General features: G+C 46.0%; 1 protein-coding gene across 5 annotated transcripts in view; it reads left to right on the top strand.

Annotated features, from left to right (window-relative positions):
- LOC112261507 (semaphorin-6B-like) overlaps window positions 1-23,779 on the top strand; it is a 131,119-nt gene that overhangs the window by 68,163 nt on the left and 39,177 nt on the right. For 4 of the 5 annotated variants that reach the window (XM_042308174.1, XM_042308219.1, XM_042308245.1 and 1 more), the window contains 9 exons: window positions 1,337-1,463; window positions 2,350-2,464; window positions 10,291-10,351; window positions 10,450-10,512; window positions 16,920-17,018; window positions 18,301-18,391; window positions 20,213-20,332; window positions 20,857-20,945; window positions 22,033-22,250. In XM_042308174.1, coding sequence (XP_042164108.1) covers window positions 1,337-1,463; window positions 2,350-2,464; window positions 10,291-10,351; window positions 10,450-10,512; window positions 16,920-17,018; window positions 18,301-18,391; window positions 20,213-20,332; window positions 20,857-20,945; window positions 22,033-22,250 — 983 coding nt within the window. The remainder of the gene's footprint in view (window positions 1-1,336; window positions 1,464-2,349; window positions 2,465-10,290; window positions 10,352-10,449; window positions 10,513-16,919; window positions 17,019-18,300; window positions 18,392-20,212; window positions 20,333-20,856; window positions 20,946-22,032; window positions 22,251-23,779) is intronic. The other variant, XM_042308196.1, reaches the window with a different exon arrangement.

The following is a 23,779-nucleotide window of genomic DNA, read 5'->3' as shown; positions in this document are numbered from 1 at the left end:
GCCAGTTGTATTGCTTCGTTAACCAGGACAACAGTTTTCAGTGTGCTAACATAATTGCAAAAGTGTTTTCTAATGATCACTTAGCCTTGTAAAATGATAAACTTGGATTAGCCAACACAACGTGCCATTGAAACACAGGAGTGATGGTTGCTGATAATGGGCCTCTGTACGCCTATGTAGATATTCCATGAAAATCTACCAATTCCAGCTACAATAGTCATTTACAACATTAACAGTATCTACACTGTATTTCTGATCAATTTGATGTTATTTTAGTGGACAGAAAATGTGCTTTTCTAAGTGACCCCAAACTTTTGAACGGTAGTGTTTATTTGTGAACATCCTCACGCTGAGATTTTCTGTGAAAAGAGCAGAAGCATAATCATCCAGGAAGAGAGGCAGAGAGGGATGATAAGTATGGAGAGTGCTCTTTCCTTCAGCCACAATAAAGAGCCACTACAGAGCATAATATACCTTCAGCACTAAGAGCTGCTCTGCTCTAATCTCTTCTGTTCTGGGAGGCGGTTTGAGGTTTATGACAACAGTCAATAGCAATACCCAAGGCTTTCCTCCTCCAAAGTGCAGGAGTGATTTTCTCGATGGATTGGGTGTGCTAACTTAATTTGGCTATCATTTGTATTTCCATGTGCATTACATCCTCTCCCATCCTCTCGTTGTGGCTCAGGCTGCTGTAGAACGGCTTCATAAAAAATACCTGCTGTTTAGTCACGTGCCAGAGATGTGATTTGCGTTGACGGCAAAGATTTCATTTGAGTAAACAGTCACCTGACACACCTCACTCGTCTCTCTCTCTCTCTCTCTCTCTCTCTCTCTCCACCCCCCCTCTCGTTCTCTCCCTTCGCCTTCTCTTTTTTTCTCTCTTTCTCCCTTCTGCCGTGTTTCTCTTCCTTTCTTCCTGTCTCTCACCCATTCCAGCCTCCTTATATCTCTCTCTTTCTCTCTCTCCCTCTTTCTTTTTCACTCCCTCTGTCTCTCTCCATCTACTGCCCTCTTGTTGTAAACCACCCTCCCTCCACTGTGTCTCATGTGTCATTGGGCTCCTGTGGTCTGATCTTTTCTCATGTTCAGGCTGTTCAGGCTGACTGTGCACTTCTCTTCTCCATCATCTCTGTCTCGCTCTACGTTTTTCTGTCCAGCTGGAGGGAGAGAGATGTTGTGGGAATGCAGACAGGATGCCTGCTTTGTCTGGACAGTCAGTCAGTGTGTGTAGTGCATTGTAGTGTCAGCTGGTCACACTAGGTTTGTGTACTGCTATGTCACTGTTACGGCTTAATCTGACTAGCCACGCTTTCTCTGTCTCTCTTTATCTTCACAGAGTCTGTGTTCTACTGCTGCCATGGCGACCCTGGCCCCACCCTTCTTCCTGCTGTTTTGGCTCCTCCGATTGGCCAGCGCCGCATTTCCAGAGGAACCGGGGCCTCTGAACTTTATACCCACTGAAGGTAACACCTCTCTCACATACAGCGTGTAGAGTATGGGGTCACTGTCATGGTTTAACATGGAAGGGGTGGAGTAGTGTGAGGTGTGACTGAAGGGGTCATATGCAGGATCTATGTTGTGGGAGTGGGGTCAGGGCTGACATGCATAGTGTGAGGAGTAAGGCGTCAGTGAGTTGTGTGGGTGCGAGGTCAGAGTCAGGGTTGATGTCAGGCTGCTCCCACAGAGGGCCAGACTCTGAGCCTCCATTATAGAAGGGCAGTCTCCAGACCAGAACAGAGTTGGCCATGATTGACCACAACTCAATAGTATCGACCAAGACCTCCCAGCTGAATTCGGACCCTTCTCAGGCTATCAATGCTAAGATGTAGGACCAGAAGACTCTCTGAAGTCCTGTAGGGTTTTGGATTAAGGCAGATAATGGGCCTAGACAGGGAGGCAACAGTCTCAGCATATCTGTGATGGGTGGATGGGGAACAGAGATGGACAGAATAGTGAGAGGACACAAAAGAAGAAGGAAGAGGGCACTCTATCACTTACTCCAGTCAAGGCCAATAAGAGATGGCAGCGTTAGACGGTTTCCCATGGTAACTCAGCAGATGTATGGTTCCCTCTCCCCTGTATCCTCCCTCTGCTCTCTCCCCTCTCTGTTCACCCCCAAGATAACTACTGCATGATAACAAAATTATGTAACTCCCTCTTTTTCGCTCTCTACTCCTTCTCTCTCTCATCCCTTTCTCTCCTCCTTCTCTCTCTCATCTTCTGACTCTCTTTTTCTCTCTCCCTCACTGCTCCCTCCTCCTTCTCTCTCTCATCCTTCTCTCTCATCCTCTGACTCTCTCTCTCTCTCTCTCTCTCATCCTCTGACTCTCTCTCTCTCTCTCTAAACAGTGGTACGGCGGTACCCAGTGTTTCTGGGTCGGCCACATCGTTCATCCCTGAGACAGGAGACACTGCATATTCAGAGAGTTCTCAAGGTGAACCGGACCCTCTACATTGGAGCCAGGTATATTTCTAGCCGCAAATATAAATGTTTTCATCAGATTTTTGCCACGAGCATTAATGTATTTATTCAGCCATCTTTTATAATCCTGCATACATTGTCTGTGTATCATCAATCACATATGAAAGTAAATGCCATTGAATCTGAATACATTTGTATCAAATCAATCTCAAAGCTCGCAAAGGACATTATCTGAGCTAGTGGTGGCCGCGGCTATAGAAGTGAGTGATTGGGGCCTCCCGAGTGGTGCAGTGGTCTAAGGCACTGCATCGCAGTGCTAGCTGTGCCACTAGAGATCATGGTTCGAGTCCAGGCTCGGTTGCAGCCGGCCTTGACCGGAAGACCCATGGGGTGGTGCACAATTGGCCCAGCGTCGTCCGGGTTAGGGAAGGGTTTGGCCGATAGGGATGTCCTTGTCCCATTGTGCTCTAGCGACTCCTGTGGCGGGCCGGGCTCAAAGCACACTGACACGGTTGCCAAGTGTACGGTGTTTCCACCGACACATTGGTGTGGCTGGCTTCCGGGTCACCATTAAGCTGTGTTGTGTTTTGTTGTGTTGTGTTTCGGAGGACGCACAGCTCTTGACCTTCGCCTCTCCCGAGTCCGTATGGGCGTTGCAGCAATGAGACAAGACTGTAACTGCTAATTGGATACCATGAAATTGGGGAGAAAAAAGGGTAAAAAAAAGAAAAGAATACAACAACAAAAAAGGAAGTGAGTGCTTGACTCCCATCCACAGAGTGTTGGTCAGGCCAGGCTGGAGACCAAATGTGCTGATTCTGGTTAGACTAGTCTGTTGATGGGTGGTGTTGGACCAGAGGCCACACAGGGGTGGAAATGTGTTCAATTACATCTGTTGTCTTGTCTGCCCTTTCCAACCAGAAATAGAAAACAACAATCAATCTTCTTCTAATGCTCTAAAAGATGACGGATGATGTCACAGACAAGCTTAATATTACTGGGAACCTATTAAAAAGACTACAATGTCCGTGTAGGGCAGACATATGGTGGTGGTTACAGCAGACTAGGCCATAGACATTCCCAATAAGGAGCCCCATACTGTGTCAGGAAATGACTCGGTCCGTGGCCTTTGGCCTTTCTCTAACCTCAAATCCAAAGGCCTAATAATAAATAATTATGTCAAATCCTGCAGCATTTGGCTCCAGCCGCTCTGGCTACACAGCCTAATAATAAAACCTAGAGGCTGAAGACAGGAGGCCTGTAGTCACCGCAGCCCGTCTCACTGCAGGTTAGTGATCAAATATAACCACAACCAGGAGACTCATGTTTTAGTGCCACTGTTACATGATAGAAAAGGTAAACTAATGCCTATGTCTCAGTGGACCGGATGGTAGTGAAATCCAATAACCAGAGTTAGTGGGAGGCAGAGTGTGCAGGCATGCTTGCACATGTCTGTGTGTATAAATGTTGAGCCGGGCTACGAAAAGCCAAGCAGATAGACTTAAAAGTGCAAAGGTGCCTGAGTACCTGTGGGGGGGCCGGGCTGATTGCCTGAAAGCTGCAGCAGAGTGGCTGGCCTGATAAGAGGCTCCAGTGAGCCCAAATCCTGTCACCATTAGCTTAGATGTTCATACTGCAACGATTAAAGCCCTGCCCTAAGCCCCAAGCACCTGTTGGGGAGCTTCTGTCACTCTGTCCTCTCCCATCTATCGGCTGGCCAGAGATGGAGAGAGAGACGGAGGGAGAGTGGGGGAGAGAATAATTGGCCCAACTGTCCTGAAAGCCTTACCATATAGGAGGGGACTGGAATCTGAATGTATGAGCAACACTGTAGCCCCTGAACTTTTATTTATTTATTTAACCTTTATTTAACCAGGAAGGGCTCATTTAGATTAAAATCTCTTTTTCAAGAGTGCCCTGGCCAAAATAGGCAGCACCAAGTCATTACAAAAAAATTACAGACAGACAACATGAAAAACTACAAGTAATCTAGTAAAAACCATTGAATTCACAAGAGTATAAAACAGCAAATTAAAAACATTGACAGGTCAGGGAATCAGCCTCAAAATCCTTCATCAGTGATTTAAAAACACCAATCGGGACAAGTTCTTCCAGTTGAAAAGTATTTTGTAAGGTGTTCCAAGATGATGGCGCATAAAAGCCCTTTTACCAAATTCAGTTCAGACATTTGGAACAGTTAGCAGGATAAAGTCCAGCGAACAAAGAGAGTACCCACCACATTTCTGAACAGTAAAAATGCACAAATAAAAAGGTAGTAAGCACAAAATGGCTTTGTAAATAAAAGTATACCAGTGACTGAGCCTACGAGTGACTAGAGAAGGCCAGCCAACCCTGGTATACAAAGTGCAGTGGTGCGTAAGGGTTTTGCAGGGTTTTTAAAATAAATCTCAAAGTGCCATGGTAAAGAGTGTCAATTGATCTCAAACACTGAGCGGAAGCATTCACTAATAAAATATCCCCATAGTCTAGTAAAGGCATAAATGTAGCTGATACTAGGTTCCTTCTGGCTTCAAAAGAAAAGCAGGCCTTATTCCTAAAATAAAATCCTAATTTCAGCTTCAATTTTTTTGTAAGTTCTTGAATATGCAATTTAAAAGCGAGGCCGTCATTAATTAAAATTCCAAGATATTTATATGATGTTACAACCTCAATCTCCTTGCCCTGACAAGTAGTAATAGGTGAAAGGTCCAGAGGTCTATTTCTTGCATTAGAAACGCCATTAGTTTAGTTTTGTCAGTATTGAGGATAAGCTTCAATTGACACAAGGTATGTTGAACAGTATAAAAAGCAGTTTGCATGTTCTGGAAAGCTTTTGTAAGAGACGCGGCACAACAGTAAATAACAGTATCATCAGCATAAAAATGAAGTTGTGCATTTTGGACATTTTTGTCTAAATCATTTATATAAATAGTGAATAAGAGAGGACCAAGTAGAGAGCCTTGGAGCACACCATTCAAGACAGACAATTTAACAGACATAAGCCCATCAAATTGAGTGCACTGAATTCTATCAGACAGATAGTTAGCAAACCATGCAACTGCATGCTCCGAAAGACCTACACTCGACAATCTCTGCCTTAGTATAGCATGATTAACTGTATCAAAAGCCTTAGAGAGATCAATAAAAAGTGCACAGTGCTGTTTTTTGTCAATGGCTTCAGTGATATCATTTAAAAGCTTCATGGCTGCTGTAATTGTGCTATGCTTCTTCCTGGAGCTCGATTGGTACATTGATAAAATAGACTTAGTAAATAAAAACTCTTTTAGCTGTTCACCTACAAGGGTTTCAAGTATTTTCACCAGGGTTGACAGCTTTGAGATTGGCCTATAATTATTCAAAAGAGTTGGATCTCCCCCTATTAAAAGTGGTAGGACAAATGCTGATTTCCAGATCTTTGGAATTTCATTACATTCCAGGGTTAGATTGAACAGAGATGTAAGTGGTTCAGCTATGAAATCAGCTGCCAGATTTAAAAAGCAGGGATCCAAAAGATCAGGACCTGCAGGCTTTCTCTGATCTAAGGATTTCAGGGCGTTATGTACCACCTACACTGAGAATGGCAAAAAGCTCAAAGTTTGACCAGCTCTCATTGGTTCATCCACACAGGGTTGTACAGAGACAGAGGACACTGAATCAAACAGCCTAGCAGATGATACAAAGTGCTCATTGAAACAATTCAGCGTTTCAGTTTTGTCATATATAGCAACAGAGCCCTTCAAAACACATGACGGTAATTCATTAACATTACTGTTACCAGACATAGACTTAATAGCCTTCCAAAACGTTCTAGGGTCATTCAGGTTATCAGTGGTAACAGACCTATCCTTCCTGAGAAGAAAAGAACACTTGTTTCGTAACTGCCTAAAAATAAGCCAATCAGCATCAGAACATGATTTCCTTGCTTTAGCCCAGGCTAGATTATGGTCGTGAATAGTACAAGACTGCTCAGAAGAAAACCATGGATTATCCCGCCCTTTAACCCTGAACCTGCGGAATGGGGCATGTTTGTTTACTATTTGGGGAAAACCATCATGAAAGAATTTCTCAGGGATAAGCTCAATCTGTCAAAATAAAACAAATCATGAAAGAAAGCCTGCTCATTAAAACACTTCAAATTTCTCTTATGAATAAAACGTGGGTTTGTTTTTGGTACCTTAGTATTTCTAACAGCAACAACAGCACAATGGTCACTAAAATCATTACAAAAAACACCAACCGCAGAATATTTATGTGGAACATTTGTCAATATCAAATCAATCAGAGTAGATTTATCTGGGCATTTAAGATTTGGGCGAGTGGGTGAGTTAATCAACTGGGTAAGATTCCTAGAATTACAAAACATTTTTAAATCATCAGACACCGGCTTTAACCAACACCAGGTGAGATCACCAATCAAGATCATTTCACTGTAAAGAAGTTTAGACATAAGGTGCGTCAAAGAAGAAAATGCATCACCGAGACCAGAGGGGGGTCTGTAACAGCCAATCACAGTTATAGAGAGCAGAGGGGGGTCTGTAACAGCCAATCACAGTTATAGAGAGCAGAGGGGGTCTATAACAGCCAATCACAGTTAGAGAGAGCAGAGGGGGGTCTATAACAGCCAATCACAGTTATAGAGAGCAGAGGGGGTCTATAACAGCCAATCACAGTTAGAGAGGCCTTTTGAAACCTCAATTCCAACTGTTTACAAATAGTTTCAGACTTTGCCACACTTACAGGGAATTTAGATTTTACATATATAGCCACACCCCCACCTTTCTTAACCCGATCAGTGCGATAAACATTGTAACCACTTATACAAATATCCTTATCAAAAACAGACTTGCTGAGCCAGGTTTCAGAAAACACAATTACATCAGCATCAGTTGATTTAGCCCAAATCCTAACCCCATCAATTTTTGACAACAGGCTGCGTACATGGCCCTCTTTTAGACCCTGAGCCCGGCGGAGTGAGAGAAAGTACACACACCTATTCGCCAGGCGTTGGAACCGGTCCAGGGAACAGAACTGAAAACCTGAAAAAATAATATTTATCAAGGAACAGAATTAGAAACGGGAACAAATGTTCACTGTTCCGGAACAGTTCCATTGTTTTAAATGCATGGGAACCGGTTAATAATGTTATTTTACATTGCAGGCAACAAAGCGCCTATGATCCATCAATGCTAGTGAGGGATAGATACTATAGTTATCACATTTGACATTGGATTTATTAACTACAAAATGGTAATATATTTTTTAAATTCTGGTTCCGCCCTTCACACACAAGCTTGTGGTCCAAAGCTAAGCCAACTCTGAAGTTCAAAGACATTCAAAGTTCCCGCCATAGAAGCCCCTCCTCCTCAGGTATAATTCTGTGGGCCTAATTCAGATAATGCATGTCATAACAAGGTGCACAGCACTTCAAGCCTCCTCCTCAGCCCTCTCTTGCTCTCTCTCTCTACTGTATTAGCTCACGCTCCAGTGCTCTCCTCTCTATAAGTAGATGTGTGGACTCTCTGGACCTGTCACACAGCTCCAGATCCACTGGACTAATCCACAGAAATAAACCAATTGAGCAGTGCTTATCCCAATAGGAGAGGCTACCAAGGAACATGGCCAATACATGATTAATTGGTTCCAATTATGGTAAACCGTAAGAGGATTTTGCCATCTGGATTTTGCGAGCAGGAGAGAGGCAGTAGAATCTATCTCTCCATTAGAGGCTGAAGAGTGAGAGTGAGCATAGTCGCTGCCAGACCAGACCATCCGCTGGCCACGGAGAGACGCAGACCTCAAAGCTCACAGGGGGATCATCTATGCGACACAGACGCACAGTCGCCACAGACGCTTCAGAATAGAGCCGTCTGGGGTCTGGCTACAGCTGCCCACTCAGCTGTAGGGAGTAACATAGCAAACAGGAAGTAGCATGCAGACAGAGGGACAGCGACAGAGTCACAATCAGTCAGCACAGGGAGGGTCAGGGTTACTGATTGGTCAGAAACCTCTCTTTTTCAGTTTCATCTATTTTTGTGGCGTTCTCTGCAAAGTCAGTGTCTGACAGCTCAGAAAGGCTTAGAGAAGCTCAGCATCTGAACAACCCAAAATAGGCATTTGAGAATAATACAACACTTTGGACAGTTCACAGGGTTGTTGCCTATAAATCTGAACGGTAATCCACACACGTATATATTCTGTTAACTCAATTTGCAGGTCTTCAAATGCCAGTCGGAAGACATTTTATTGGTGGTCAGGGAGATTGACGGCCTAGCCTGCCTTGTGAACCGCCTGCAACATAAACAATGTAAAATGCAACAGTAAAGCAGAGAGGTCAATCTAACAGCCTGAAGGAGACAAGAGACGTAGAACAATATTCACTGGCCTCTTCAAACCACAGCAGCCTTAGCTTAGCCACACCCACTGAGAGGCCTGTTCACATTTTCATATGTTAATACTGGACAGGGCTGAAGTGCTCTGGATGCGATTACGCCACACTCACTGCCCTACTTGATTGTTTGTAGGCTGCTTAAACTTTGACCCAGCCCAATGAGCGAGGCACAGAGTAAGTGGATGGTAATTCTACCCACATCACTTAGCCACCGTCCTGTATTGTGAGGGAGGTAACCTAGGGAGGGAATCTTTGAGCAAACCTAGAGGAACCACCAGTGAATAATTCAGTAGAGGAGCGCTTAGGCTTACCCTGTTCCCCTCACCAAAGACACACACACGCACATGCACGTGCATGCGCACGAGCACGCGCACACACAGAGAACCTGCCTTCTGCTGTGGAGTAAGGCAGAACAGATGGAAGGCAGATCTAGGAGATAAGATCGATACTGCTGCAATAACATAGCTTTGGCAGATTTACAGATTAGAACATTCAAAGCCTGGTGTCTGAAAGGAGGTTGGCACAAGCAGAGCCTCTCCAGCTTATTCACCAGAGATACAGGGCCTTGATCAATATGCAACATCAGCTGTTAGCATCTTCCTTAAGGCTCCTACCCTAACTCAGATTCTAAAGGCCCTTTCACAGGCCCTCTCCCGAGTGGTGCAGCGGTCTAAGGCACTGCCTCTCAGTGCTGGAGGTGTCACTACAGACCCTGGTTTGATTCCAGGTTGTATCACAACCGGCCGTGATTGGGAGTCCCATAGGGCGGCACACAATTGGCCCATCGTTGCCCGGGTCAGGGTTTGACCGGGGTAGGCAGTCATTGTAAATAAAAAATTGTTCTTAACTGACTTGCCTAGTTAAATAAAGATTAAATAAAAAAATCTAAAATAAAATATATAAGAATTATGAATGTATTAGCAGTGAGTAGCATGAATGCATGGTATTATATGATGGGACCATTAGCATTGTGTGCTGTCTGTGTGGGGGTGGGTTATGAATGCAGGCAAACTTCCTGATTAAATCATCCATTAATTCAATTTCTTCCCAAGTGAGACAATTCAGGCCTCCCAGCAAAACCAACTTTACTGCAAGTGAACTCAAATGAGACCAAAGTAAACCAAGGGGAAAAACATTATGCAATTCAAAAATGTCCATTATGCAATTCAAATCAACCATACCCTGAAATGTGTCCCATTATACAGAGCTGAATCCCAATCTGTTTTATTCAGATATATTGTAAATTGTTACATAGTTATAGCCAACAGATTTCATAGCCTACAGTGCATGAACAGACAAAGAAGATTCAAACATTTAATCCAACCATTATTCTGTGGCATGTCCAGAATTGTCCATAGGATAGTGGAGTATTTCTACTGCTGCTATGTGTGAGAGCGTGTGGAATACAGTTGAGTGCTTGTCTAAGACTTAGCTAGCTTTGTCTTGCTGTTGGCTGACTGCCGTGCTCTTTGTCTGTCAGAGATGACCTTTTCCGTGTGGAGCTGGACAATGTGGCGGGAGAGGAGATGTTCTACAGTAAGGTGAGGCCCTCTCCGTGCACACGCCTCATTAACATCTTACAGTACAGTCTAACCAGCTTAACTGACACGGTTGGAATGCCAATGTCTGTCTGTTATAGAAGAGAACATGGGAGTCCAACAAAAACGACATCAGGACCTGCAGGATGAAGGGCAAGCATGAGGTGAGCTGGGGAATGCACACACTTTCAGGGTTGAACACGCATGCACGCACACGCACACACACACACACACACACACACACACACACACACACACACACACACACACACACACACACACACACACACACACACACTGAAACATGGCACAGGCCCCACCTTGCCACCTGGAGCCGGGCATTCATGGTGCCAAACGTTTGACTGGCACTCTGCTGGCACTCTGCTGGCTCTTCTAAGAGGAGGGGGCACCACCATGTGCCACCCCAAGTGTTCCTGTTCACCTAAACCACTACACACTTCAGAGGTCCAGCCGTCCCACCCCCTTTATGAACATGGCCGCCTCGCAGGACATTCCAGTTGTGGTGTGTGCCCTCACAAAATGGAGGGGGGGGTGGGGGGGGTTAAACCAAGGAGGTGAGCTGAGATGTGGCGAAGAATCAACAGTGAAACAGTCCCCACAGTCAACCCAACCCACGCATGACTACCTCAGCTATCTCTCACACACCCACTCTCCCTCCTCTGCACTTCTCTTGCCCCCACCAACACACAGCGGGCGGATCAGTGCCTCTCTCTTCTGACTTCACACACATTCTCCTAGCTCACACACCAACCCACACACAAACCGACCAGGGCATTATTGAAAAGTGTCTGTGTAGGAGAGCGAAAAAAGACTTGACTTAACACTGAAAATAACACCTGACATCAAATCTGTGTGAGACACCCCGAGACGAAGGCTCCATGGAGAATAGGGAGCGGAGGGTGGAGGAGGTAGCCTAGCGGCAGGTAGCCTACTGGTTAAGAGCATTGGGCCAGTAACCGAAAGATCACTGGTTCGAAACTCAGAGCCGACTAGGGGAAAGATCTGTCAATGTGCCCTTAACCCTAATTGCTCATGTAAGTCGCTCTGGATAAGAGCGTCTGCTAAGTTATTAAAATGTAAAATGAGACAAAGGTGGTTATGGGGAGAGGGGGGGGGGGAGTCAGTCCCACCTGCCTGCCCACAGGCCTGACTGAGAAGAATAAAAGGCCATCCTCCCCCTAATGACTCTGGTAATGCAGTGAGTCACACAAGAATGAGGCAGAGATAAGCGCACCAGGTCCCTCATCCCCTTAGCCTTCACCCACGGACACATGTACACGTAGAAACACACACCTCTGTCCTCTAGGCCCCTGTCCTCCACCATCCACACCATCCCCTTAGCCTTCACCCACGGACACATGTACACGTAGAAACACACACCTCTGTTCTCTAGGCCCCTGTCCTCCACCATCCACACCATCCCCTTAGCCTTCACCCACGGACACATGTACACGTAGAAACACACACCTCTGTCCTCTAGGCCCCTGTCCTCCACCATCCACACCATCCCCTTAGCCTTCACCCATGGACACATGTAGATGTAGAAACACACACCTCTGTCCTCTAGGCCCCTGTCCTCCACCATCCACACCATCCCCTTAGCCTTCACCCATGGACACATGTAGATGTAGAAACACGTACAAACACCACACCTCTATCCTCTAGGCCCCTGTCCTCCACCATCCACACCATCCCCTTAGCCTTCACCCACGGACACATGTACACGTACAAACACACACCTCTATCCTCTAGGCCCCTGTCCTCCACTCACTCTCTACCCTCTACCCTCCACCCTCTTCCTCCACCCACGCCACCCTCCTCCACCATCCACACCATCCACTTATCCACTTCGCCTCCTGCAAATGTCCTGTCTGGCTCCCGGGATGGTTTTGTCAGATGTGATACATTCGCCACCAAATTAATTGGTTTTGTAATTAAATGTTTCTGGTTGGTTGATCAGAAAGGGCATATTCTCATAATTGGGTGGGAAATTCAACATCCTTCGTCCTCCTGGTGGACTTTAAAGGAGCCATTTTATTGTCCAGCTGAATGCAGATGGGTTCCCTCCCTCTTTCTCTCTCTCTCTCCCTCTTTCTCTCTCTTTATTTCTTTCTCCTAACCCTAGAGACTGTCTCAGTTGTATGCAGCCTAGACTCAGAAACAGAGAGAGAGACTCCCCAGCTGGGGCTGGCTCAATGCCAAGCACAAGGGCAAGGCCAGTCAGTATGCAAACAAAGAAATTCCATATAGACTTTTTTAAAGAGCAGGTTTGCATTGATATGTGCAGCACTTAGTGAGATTGTTTGATCAATATGTTGTTGATACCCACTCTCAGAGGGGGTCTGCATTTCAGTCCTCTATACCAGACAAGATCAGTCTAACCATGATATGGTTCCACAGCTTATTGTATGTTTATTATATAGTATCTCTGCAGATGCCCTATATACAGCAGCTCTCCGGCTGCTCAAAACAACCTCGCTCAAAACAACCTCACATGCGCCGAATACAACAGAATACAACAACCTTACAGTGAAATGCTTACTTACAAGCCCTTAACCAACAATACCATTTTAAATAAGTGTTAAGAAAGTATTTACTAAAAGACACTGAAGTAAAAAAGTTTTAAAAAGAAAAAAGAAAGAAAAATAGAAAATAAATAATTAAGGCGCAACAATAAAATAACAGTAGCGAGGCTATATACAGGGGGTACCTGTCACGTCCTGACCTTAGTTCCTTTTATGTCTCTATTTTAGTTTGGTCAGGGTGTGAGTTGGGGTGGGCATTCTAAGTTTTGTGATCTATGTTTTCTATTTCTATGTGTTTGATATGGTATGGTTCCCAATCAGAGGCAGCTGGCAATCGTTGTCTCTTATTGAGAACCATACTTAGGTAGCCTGTTCCCACCTGGTGTTTGTGGGTAGTTATTTTCTGTGTAGTGTGTGTTGCACCTGACAGAGCTGTTTTGGTTGTACCTTTTGTTACTTTGTTATCTAGTGTTCAGTTATATTTAATAAAATGCCGAACACGTACCACGCTGCACCTTGGTCCTCACCTTCTTCCACCAACGACAATCGTTACAGTACCAGTGCAGAGTCAATGTGCGGGGGGCACCGGTTAGTCAAGGTAATTGAGGTAATATGTACTTGTAGGTAGAGGTAAAGTGACTATGGATGGATAATAAACAGAGAGTAGCAGGAGTGTAAAAATAGGCATTTGATTAGCTTTTCAGGAGTCGTATGCCTTGGGGGTAGAAGCTGTTAAGAAACCTTTTGGACCTAGACTTGGTGTTCCGGTACCACTTGCCGTGTGGTAGCAGAGAGAACAGTCTTTGACTAGGGTGGCTGAACATTTTTAGTGTCTTCCTCTGACACCGCCTGGTATAGAGGTCCTGGATGGCAGGAAGCTTTGCCCCAGTGATATGCTGGGCCGTACTCACTACCCTCTGTAGTGCCTTGCGGGCGGAGGCCGAGCAGTTGCCATACCAGGCAGTGATGCAACCAGTCAGGATGCTCTTGAATGTGCAGCTGTAGAACCTTTCGAGGATCTGAGGACCCATGCCAAATCGTTTCAGTCTCCTGAGAGGGAATAGGCGTTGTTGTGCCCTCTTCACGACTGTCTTGGTGTGTTTGGACCATGATAGGTTGCTGGTGGACAACCTGCTCCACTGCAGCCCGTCAATGAGAATGGGGGCGTGCTCGGTCCTCCTTTTCCTGTAGTCCACAATCATCTCCTTTGTCTTGATCACGTTGAGGGAGAGGTTGTTATCCTGGCACCACACTAACAGGTCTCTGACCTCCTCCCTGTGGTGAACATGTTTCTGAGTTCTTAGCAGGCCACATACTGCAGTAATTTGGGTTGTTCTGGTCAAGAATAGACCGCAGTGAACTCGACAGGGAGCTGACCCTGCAATCTCCAGGTCACCCGTCAGTTGTCCTAACCACTACTGCCACAAAGCTGTCTTCATTAATCTCTGGATCTCTCCCTCCTCCTCTTCCTCTTCTTCTTCAGGGGAGATGTTGATGCTGGCCTGTAGTGCATTCACTCAGGATTAGCATCAAACAGTCTCTGCAAGAGACAAGACAAGCTCGGGAGGGGATGTGGATTAGTACTAGCATGCTGAGTAAGAGAGAACGCGGGCATGAAGTGCTTTTGTACTGGCAAATTTGTGCTAATTTAGCACTGCTGTTAATTGTTCCTCCGCATTCACCCCCCGCCTGCTCGTGCACCAGTCACTCTGCCTTACGTCAAAGTCTGAGTCAGACTGTTGCCATGAAATGACAGGCCTGCTGCTGATGATCAGAGTCAAGCGTGGCTCACCCAATGAGAGGGAGGTGAGAGAAGAGCAAAGAGGAGGAGAGGAAGAGACACGAGTAGCCTGCTGGAGTGTGGGAAGAGTTCTGGCTCTGGAGCACTTGGCAAAGACACCTCTGCTCTGCCTCATCCCAGCAGTGATGGACTCAATCGAGCATGCTACGGAAACTTTTAAGGTTTTACTGAGAAGCTGTTTGCTAAATATTACCCTGTGATGGAGCAGCGTAGCTGACGTGTGTCGTTTGCGCCTGGCTAAACTCGGTTGTGCTCATTAGCTCTTCCTCAGTTTAGTAAAAACATCATGGTCCAAGGAAGTTGGTTCCTTGAGTCTTTATGCTTAGGTAATAACATACTGTTGCTTTACAATAAGGGGCGCCACCCTGGTGAAGTGTGCAATTGTGCAACCAATTTCAACATCAGGAGGATTAGATCAATGGAAACCAGATACACTAGTCTAGGTGGAGGAAGTCTTCGTTTGTAATTCTCTCTGACTGCGGTGGGCTGTTGTGAGCAGATGTGTTGTTGTAACAGAGGGTTGTTGTTCCTCTGAGTGAGGTCTGGGTCTGGGTCTGTCTGAGACTGACTGAGGGATGGGCTAGAGACTGGAAATCAACAGAGAGAGGTCTGCAGTGGAAGGAAACCTCAGTGTGTGTGTGTGTGTGTGCTCCCCCCCCACACACACACACACACACACCATACCACAAATACCAACATGTTTATGTTTGTATTCATATGTGCGGCACACTGCGCAATTCATCCGGGCTGCTCTGTATTAATAATGCAGTGGTGTAACACCAACAGTGAGAAGTAGAGCTGCGATCGTCTGGATGTGGGTCACGTGAAAGAACTGCCAGCCAGCACAGGTGGTGCTTTGTCTGGAGTGTGTCCAGGGAGAGGAAATGGTGAGATTGGAGAGAGGAGGGAAACAGGGGGATGGATTGACGAGGCTGTGTGGTTTAATACAGGAGACAAATAAAATCTGTATATGGAGGCAGATGATAAAATAAAAAAGAATTAAAGCGAAACACCATTCAAGCGAATAAAGTGATACACCATGGCTCACAATGATGCAAGAGACGAGAGGCTTCCAAACAGTATAATTCCCTGTTGTTTAAATGGCAGACATCCTGTATTTCAATTTACGTTGCAGGGCCAAAAGCCCACACTTCATGTGAATGGTATTTATTGTACAATCTTAACTGAGATTTTGGCGCTGTGTCTCGTTCTGTCTTTTAGCAGGTAATGTGTTACATCTGGCTTTATGCTTTCAGCCTATAGACCGCAGTCCCACTGAAAAACAAACATGCAAATCACACTGACACGAACAATGAATCTGTGCAGTGACACACACACACACACTCATGATTTAGTATGCAGTTAGTAGTGGCTGTCACACGTCTCCCTGTCTAGTACCACAGCGGTGTGGGGAATTCTAACCTCACCTCACTCAACACACGTTGCTGCCCCCCGCCGCTCCTGCTCGGGCCACTCTGCTCCACCGTGGATAAACAGAACCCTGTTTGGGGCTGGAGCATCTGGAATAGCCCTCCCCCTTCTCCCATCCCCACACCCCACTTTCCCTCCAATGACATCAGTGGCTCTGCTCCCCCGTGGTGGAGGGGCTGAGACACCAGGCACAGGGCCAGGAGCTGGAGCTGGAGCCACGCTGACTTGGACAGGAGAGGGGAGCGAGAGGGGTACAGGCCACTAGGGATTTAGATGTAGAGGGATACAACTCACTGCACTGACACACACTCACACAGATTACATAAATAAAATGTTGAACTATCAATTACAAATTGGATCTGCTGGTGATTGCTGCGCTGCTTGTTAACATGGTAGTCATGGTAATAAGAGTTGTACCACCGCAGTAAAGTGAGTGGTGGTTGAAAGTACAAAGTTAGCTGGGATTTCCATCTGTCAATCAATAGCTGGTGTGAGCCAATGGAAAGTCTTTGATGCTACAGGCGGGCAGACTGGGAACCTCTGTTGGGCTGAGTAATGAGGAGATTGACAGTGTTAATGATGTGATAATTCCTCCCATCATGCATTTAGAAGCCTCATTTCACCTAGCAATAGGATAATAAGTCACAGACTATCCACTCTGATTTGATCATTCTGATGTGATCATTTCTCCCATCATGCATTTAGAAGCCTCATTTCACCTTGCAGTAGGATAATAAGTCATAGACTATCCACTCTGATTAGGACCTCCTCATTTCTCTCTCTCTCCTATCAGGACGAGTGTCGGAACTTCATGAAGGTTTTGCTGAGTCGACAAGGAGGTCTGTTTGTCTGTGGGACCAACGCCTTCAATCCGCTGTGTGCCAACTATACTGTGAGTACCTATAGAACACACACGCTGTCTGTCAAACTCAAACAGCAGTCATTGCTGCTTGGGGAAGCTGAGCACATCTCTACCTGTGAGCAGTCCAGCCATGCATCAAGCCTAATGATTGGTGCATCATTGATAAATGGACTATTCCTTTTCTCTGGAATCTGGAGCTCGCTCACAAACATGATTAAGCATGTTGCTTACTCACAAATGTACAACTTGTTTTCCGTCATTTGTTTCGTACCTAAGGCAGAGACAGAGAGAGGCTAGATATCGGCTAGATATCAGTAGCTATTGCACCACGCTTAAACTGTGGAGGTTGTTTTTGTAGAGCGGCAGAGACAGATGGTCATAGTGCAGAGCTGAGGGCTGGGAGAGGGTCAGCTGGAACCAAGGAGGAGGCTGTGCTTATGATGTGTCTGGCTGGTTCGTTTCTTCGCCTCTGGTGAAACCCAGGCAGGCAAGTAGAAGGAAAACGCTAAGTGGTTGCACTGCTCATGTACCTGGAGTTGCTCCCTCCCGGTCATACACTCTGTCCTGGAAGAGCACACCTCGGAGCTACTTATCTACCTGCTCCGTTTTACAGCCACATCCAGACTCTTCCAATCAGACTAACGAGTTGAAAAAGCTTGTGAAGGAGGGAGGGAGGAAGGAGATGGGGGATAGGGGCATCCAGTTTAAGTGTCAAAGGCTTTCAGAGAAGTGTTATGTTCAGTCTGTCACATCTCCAACATACCAGCACACTGACTCCCTCCTCTATACCTGGCCCATTATCTCTGGCTGTTAATGAGCAGTGGAACCTGTGTAGGGCTGACGGCCTCAGGGCTTCTCCTGGGACTAGTTAGCACACCTAGGGTTTATTTATAGCTGGGTTTTAATGACAACCACAGTGTTTCATTTATTTAATTCATTTTCAACCGGTGTTGGCGTCTGTGTGACTTTGATTTCGCCCGTGGTTGTTTAGCTGCATGCATTTCAAAAGGTTGTGTTTGTGTGTATTTGTTCCTGTTGTTGTTGTCTTCAGTATTTGCACGATTGCAGAGGAAGAATAACAATGCTGTGAATATGTTATAATATATACTAATTGCCATAATCTGTCGGCATGTATGTCAAATCAAATAACATTTTATTTGTAACATGCGCCAAGTACAATGGGTGCTTGATTACTAGTCCTTCCCCACTTCCGAACTAGAGTTAAAAAATATGTTTACTGTATGTGAAGGTAAACTTCACTCTTTGTTTCCCAGCAACACTATATAGTGAACTGTGTGTGTGTGTGTTTCAGGGAGACACACTGGAGATGGTGGGAGAGACGGTCAGTGGCATGGCCCGCTGCCCCTATGACCCTAAACACGCCAACGTGGCTCTGTTCGCCGGTGAGGAGAAAACACTATCATTGCTTTAAATACCTCATTCTGTAGCAGGTTCCCATCACCACGTCAACAATGGCAGTGGCTGAAACAATAGGAAGCCTTTATTACACATTATTGGGCAGTAGAAATAGAGGGAATTTGTCCACTCTGCACCACTGGTGTCACGTCGGTATAAATGGTCGGGAGACAGGCGCAGGAATGCGTAATAGGGTTTTTTATTTACCCAAATTACAGTGTGCCATGTATAGGCACGGGGACCAAGCCAAAACATACATGATACAAAACACAGGGTTGAGACCCAAACAAAAGAGCGAGGAGTACCTCGAATAAATACACAATCGCACTCGACCCGTAATCTTCTGCACAATACAAGCGGCACGAATGCCAAAACAACACAGCAAAGGTACTCACACGACCAACGGACATTGGAACAATAATCGACAGGACAATGGTGAACAAAGGGCACACTTATACAATTACTAATCAAATGGGAATAGGGACCTGGTGTGCGTAATGACAGTTCCGGAAGGATCCGTGACAACTGGAATTATCTCAAATCAAATCAAATTGTATTAGTCACATGCGCCGAATACAACAGTTGTAGACCTAACAGTGAAATGCTTACTTATGTGCCCCTAACTAACAATGCAATTTAATTAATAAATATACATATGAATAAGAATAAGAAATAAAAGTAACAAGTAATTAAAGAGCAGCAGTAAAATAACAATAGCGAGACTATATACAGGGGGGGTACCGGTACAGAGTCAATATGCGGGGGCACTGATTAGTTGAGGTAATATGTACATGTAGGTAGAGTTATTAAAGTGACTATGCATAGATGATAACAACAGAGAGTAGCAGCGGTGTAAAGGGGGGCAATGCAAATAGTCTGGGTAGCCATTTGATTAGGTGTTCAGGAGTCTTATGGCTTGGGGGTGGAAGCTGTTAAGAAGCCTCTTGGACCTAGACTTGGCGTATAGAGGTATAGAGGTCCTAGAAAGGTAGGAAGCTTGGCCCCAGTGATGTACTGGGCCGTACTCACTACCCTCTGTAGTGCCTTGCGGTCGGAGGCCGAACAGTTGCCATACCAGGCAGTGATGCAACCAGTCAGGATACTCTCGATGGTGCAGCTGTAGAACCTTTTGAGGATCTGAGGACCCATGCCAAATCTTTTCAGTCTCCTGAGGGAGAATAGGTTTTGTCGTGCCCTCTTCACGACTGTCATGGTGTGCTTGGACCGTGTTAGTTTGTTGGTGATGTGGACACCAAGGAACTTGAAGCTCTCAACCTGCTCCACTGCAGCCTCGTCGATGAGAATGGGGGCGTGCTCGGTCCTCTTTTTCCTGTAGTCCACAATCATCTCCTTTGTCTTGATCACGTTGAGGGAGAGGTTGTTGTTCTGGTGTAACAGTATAACTTTAGACCGTCCCCTCGCCCATACCCGGGCGCAAACCAGGGACCCTCTGCACACATGAACAACTGACACCCATGAAGCATCGTTACCCATTGCTCCACAAAAGCCGCGGCCCTTGCAGAGAAAGGGGAACTACTACTTCAAGGTCTCCGCTAACTAAGCTAGCCGTTTCACATCCGTTACACTGGCACCACACGGCCAGGTCTCTGACCTCCCTATAGGCTGTCTCGTCATTGTCTGGGGTGTGTTGTCATCCAATTATACATTGTTCATTGGTCAACAGTCATATGCATTGATTAGTGTACTGTACTGTCATTATATAAACTATCCTCTGCAATTTCTTTATAGGTTGAGCTGTAACTGTCTCGATTTCCCATTCTCACTGATCTGGTGTGTGTTTTTGCCAGAGGGGAATCTGTTTACGGCCACTGTGACGGACTTCCTGGCAATAGATGCAGTGATCTACCGTAGCCTGGGGGACAGTCCTGCACTCCGCACTGTCAAACACGACTCCAAATGGTTCAGAGGTACGCCCCTCGGTTAAACATGTTTATTTGTGTGTATTTGTTGTGTGTGTGTGTGTGTGTGTGTGTGTGTGTGTGTGTGTGCAATTGTGTGTGTGCGTGCATGCGTGTGTCTGTGTGCGTGTGTGTGTGCGTATTTATTTGTATTTGTGTGTGTGTGTGTGTGTGTATTGTCTCTGTTGTTGTTGTTTAAAGGCGATGTGTTTATGTCCACATCACTTTGTATCAGGATCAATATCTGGATCAGATTCACTACATCCCTGCTGATGTCAGAGGAGCCAGGGCTCTAGTCTGCTCTGTGCCTGTGGGCTATGCCTGATGGGGTTCAGTAGGCATGACACAAGAATGTTTTGAAACTGACAACGAAAATGAGCCACCTCCCTGACACCTCTATTTCCATCCATTTTCTCTAATTTGGTGCATACCAAACACAACCCTGGTGTTTGTGGCTGGGATTTAGGGAGGCATCCGATAGCTCTTAGGGTAGCTATTGCTGTGTAACATGGTCCTCTCCCCTCCTTTTCCAGAGCCCTATTTTGTCAGTTCAGTTGAATGGGGTCCTCACATCTACTTCTTCTTCAGAGAGATGGCCGTGGAGTTTAACTATCTGGAGAAGGTACGAGACAAACTGGTAAAGCTTTGGACACTCCCCTGTGTGTAGTGTGTCTGCCTGCCTGGATGTTCCATCTCATGTAATTATTCAGATGTCAATACCAGCCTAGTGCTTCTGATGACCTTTTTCCATTTATCTGTGTATCTGTGTTTCTGTGTATCTGTGTTCCTGTGTATCTGTGCTGTAGCATATCTAATATAATAACAGTGGGCTGTGCGAACAACCTTGCGTCTGAATTAGACAGGGGGAAAGCGTTTTCATAACAGCTCCAAATGGCATCAGTCATATCAGATTTGGGATACGTGCTCATGAAAAAATAGGACAGTAACAAGAAGCCTTTTTATCTAATAAATTAGCAATTCACATTTGGTGGAAATGTGCTGGCGCAGGCATTTCGTGCTGCATGTTTATAGGGCTCCCAGTAAGTGGAGACTTACACTGTACCACAGTTGTGTGGGTTGAGATTGTTCAAAGAACACATTTGAAATGCACTGACATATCCTGGAATAATACATATTAATTTACCATTTTAAAACAATGATCTGTCAAATGTGGTCGTACGCATTGCAATTTTTTTTTTTATCACCCAACTTGTTAAAAAGGGTTTCATCTTCGTTTTGGAAGAATGTTTATTGTGGTATAAAACTGATTAACTGGGTGGTTTGAGCCCTGAATGCTGATTGGCTGACAACCGTGGTATATCTAACTGTATACCACGGGCATGACAAAACAGTTATTTTTACTGCTCTAATTACATTGGTAATCAGTTTATAGTAGCAATAAGGCACCTCAGGGGTTTGTGATATATGGCTAATATACCATGGCTAAGGGCTGTATCCAGGCATTCCGCGTTGCGTCGTGTGGAAGGGCAGCCCTTAGCTGTGGTATATTGGCCATATACCACACCCCCTCAGGCCTTAGTGCTTAAATATATATCCATGGGCTCATGAATATATCAACCACTACATCTAATGTGTGCTTTAAACTGTCCCAGCGTGGAAAACTCTGTACATGGTCATTGATATGTAGTTTGGTGCGAGGTCATTGACTGTTCTGTCTGTTCCACGTGCTTGCGTGCATGTGTGTTCAGGTACAGGTGTCTCGGGTGTCTCGGGTGTGTAAGGCGGACCTGGGGGGCTCTCAGAGGGTGTTGGAGAAGCAGTGGACGTCGTTCCTGAAGGCCAGACTGAACTGCTCCATCCCTGGAGACTCCCACTTCTACTTCAACCTGCTCCACTCCACCAGCCCTGTCATCAGGATGCACGGCAGGGACATCATCCTGGGAGTCTTCTCCACCCCCGCTAACAGGTACACACAGACAGACAGACAGACAGACAGACAGACAGACAGACAGACAGACAGACAGACAGACAGACAGACAGACAGACAGACAGACAGACAGACAGACAGACAGACAGACAGACAGACAGACAGACAGACAGACAGACAGACAGACAGACAGGCAAACCGACACAGACAGACAGACAGACAGACAAACAGACAGACAGACAGACAGACAGACAGACAGACAGACAGACAGACAGACAGACAGACAGACAGACAGACAGACAGACAGACAACAGACAGACAGACAGACAGACAGACAGGCAAACCGACAAAGACTGACAGAGACACAGACACAGACAGACAGACAAACAGGCAAACCGACAGACTGACTGACAGAGACACAGACAGACACAGACAGGCAGACAAAGAGACAGGCAAACCGACACAGACAGACAGATGGACAGACTGACTGATAGACAGGGAAGTCCCTGAAAAGAGGGGGATGGTTGGGGTTTATGGAGAAGGTACAGTTCTGGATTAGGCACATGTATTTGCCACAAGCATTTGCTTTTAGAGAGGCAAAACATGCTGTTAAATGATTGGAGTGATGAAATGGAAGAAAAATGTTGTTATTTTGAAGAGATTAGAGTGATGCAATAGAAAGAGAAGGAACGAGGGATGCTGCTTGGTAATAGAAGGATTAGATGAGGCTGAAGATGTTTGCAGAGAAAGCATAATAAACAGATTGAACAATGCAAGGGAGGAGAGGAAAGGTCCCCAGAGCTGCATTGTGTGTATGTGTCTTATATACTATATATAATGCAGAAGTGTTGGGCTATCACCTGAGAGATAGTGTGTGTGCTGTGTATACAGAGCAGACTAATAGGGAATCGATGCAGGTCTCCCATGCAGAGGAGCCAGCATGATGTATATCAGCAGAGGAGCCAGCAGGATGTATATCAGCAGAGGAGCCAGCAGGATGTATATCAGCAGAGTAGCCAGCAGAATGTATATCAGCAGAGGAGTCAGCAGGATGTATATCAGCAGAGGAGTCAGCAGGATGTATATCAGCAGAGGAGTCAGCAGGATGTATATCAGCAGAGGAGTCAGCAGGATGTATATCAGCAGAGGAGTCAGCAGGATGTATATCAGCAGAGGAGTCAGCAGGCTGTATATCAGCAGAGGAGCCAGCAGGATGTATATCAGCAGAGGAGCCAGCATGATGTATATCAGCAGAGGGCAAATCTCAACTAATGTCAGCTCAAATAACATCCTCTACTCGTAATGGCTGCTGTTGTGGCAGCCAGGAGAGGAAGAAAGGGAGGGGGAGAGAAGAGAGGGAGGAGGGGAGAGGGAGGGGAGAGAAGAGAGGGAGGGGAGAGAAGAGAGGGAGGGGGAGAGAGGGAGGGGAGGGAAGAGAGGGAAGGGGAGAGAGGGAGGGGAGGGAAGAGAGGGAAGGGGAGAGAGGGAGGGGAGAGAAGAAAGGGAGGGGGAGAGGGGAGGGGAGATAAGAGAGGGAGAGGGAGGGGAGGGGAGAGAGGGAGAGGGAG

This window comes from Oncorhynchus tshawytscha, linkage group LG01 (genome assembly GCF_018296145.1).
Source record: "Oncorhynchus tshawytscha isolate Ot180627B linkage group LG01, Otsh_v2.0, whole genome shotgun sequence".
NCBI lineage: Eukaryota > Metazoa > Chordata > Actinopteri > Salmoniformes > Salmonidae > Oncorhynchus > Oncorhynchus tshawytscha.
This window is presented reverse-complemented; position numbering and strand designations above follow the sequence as displayed.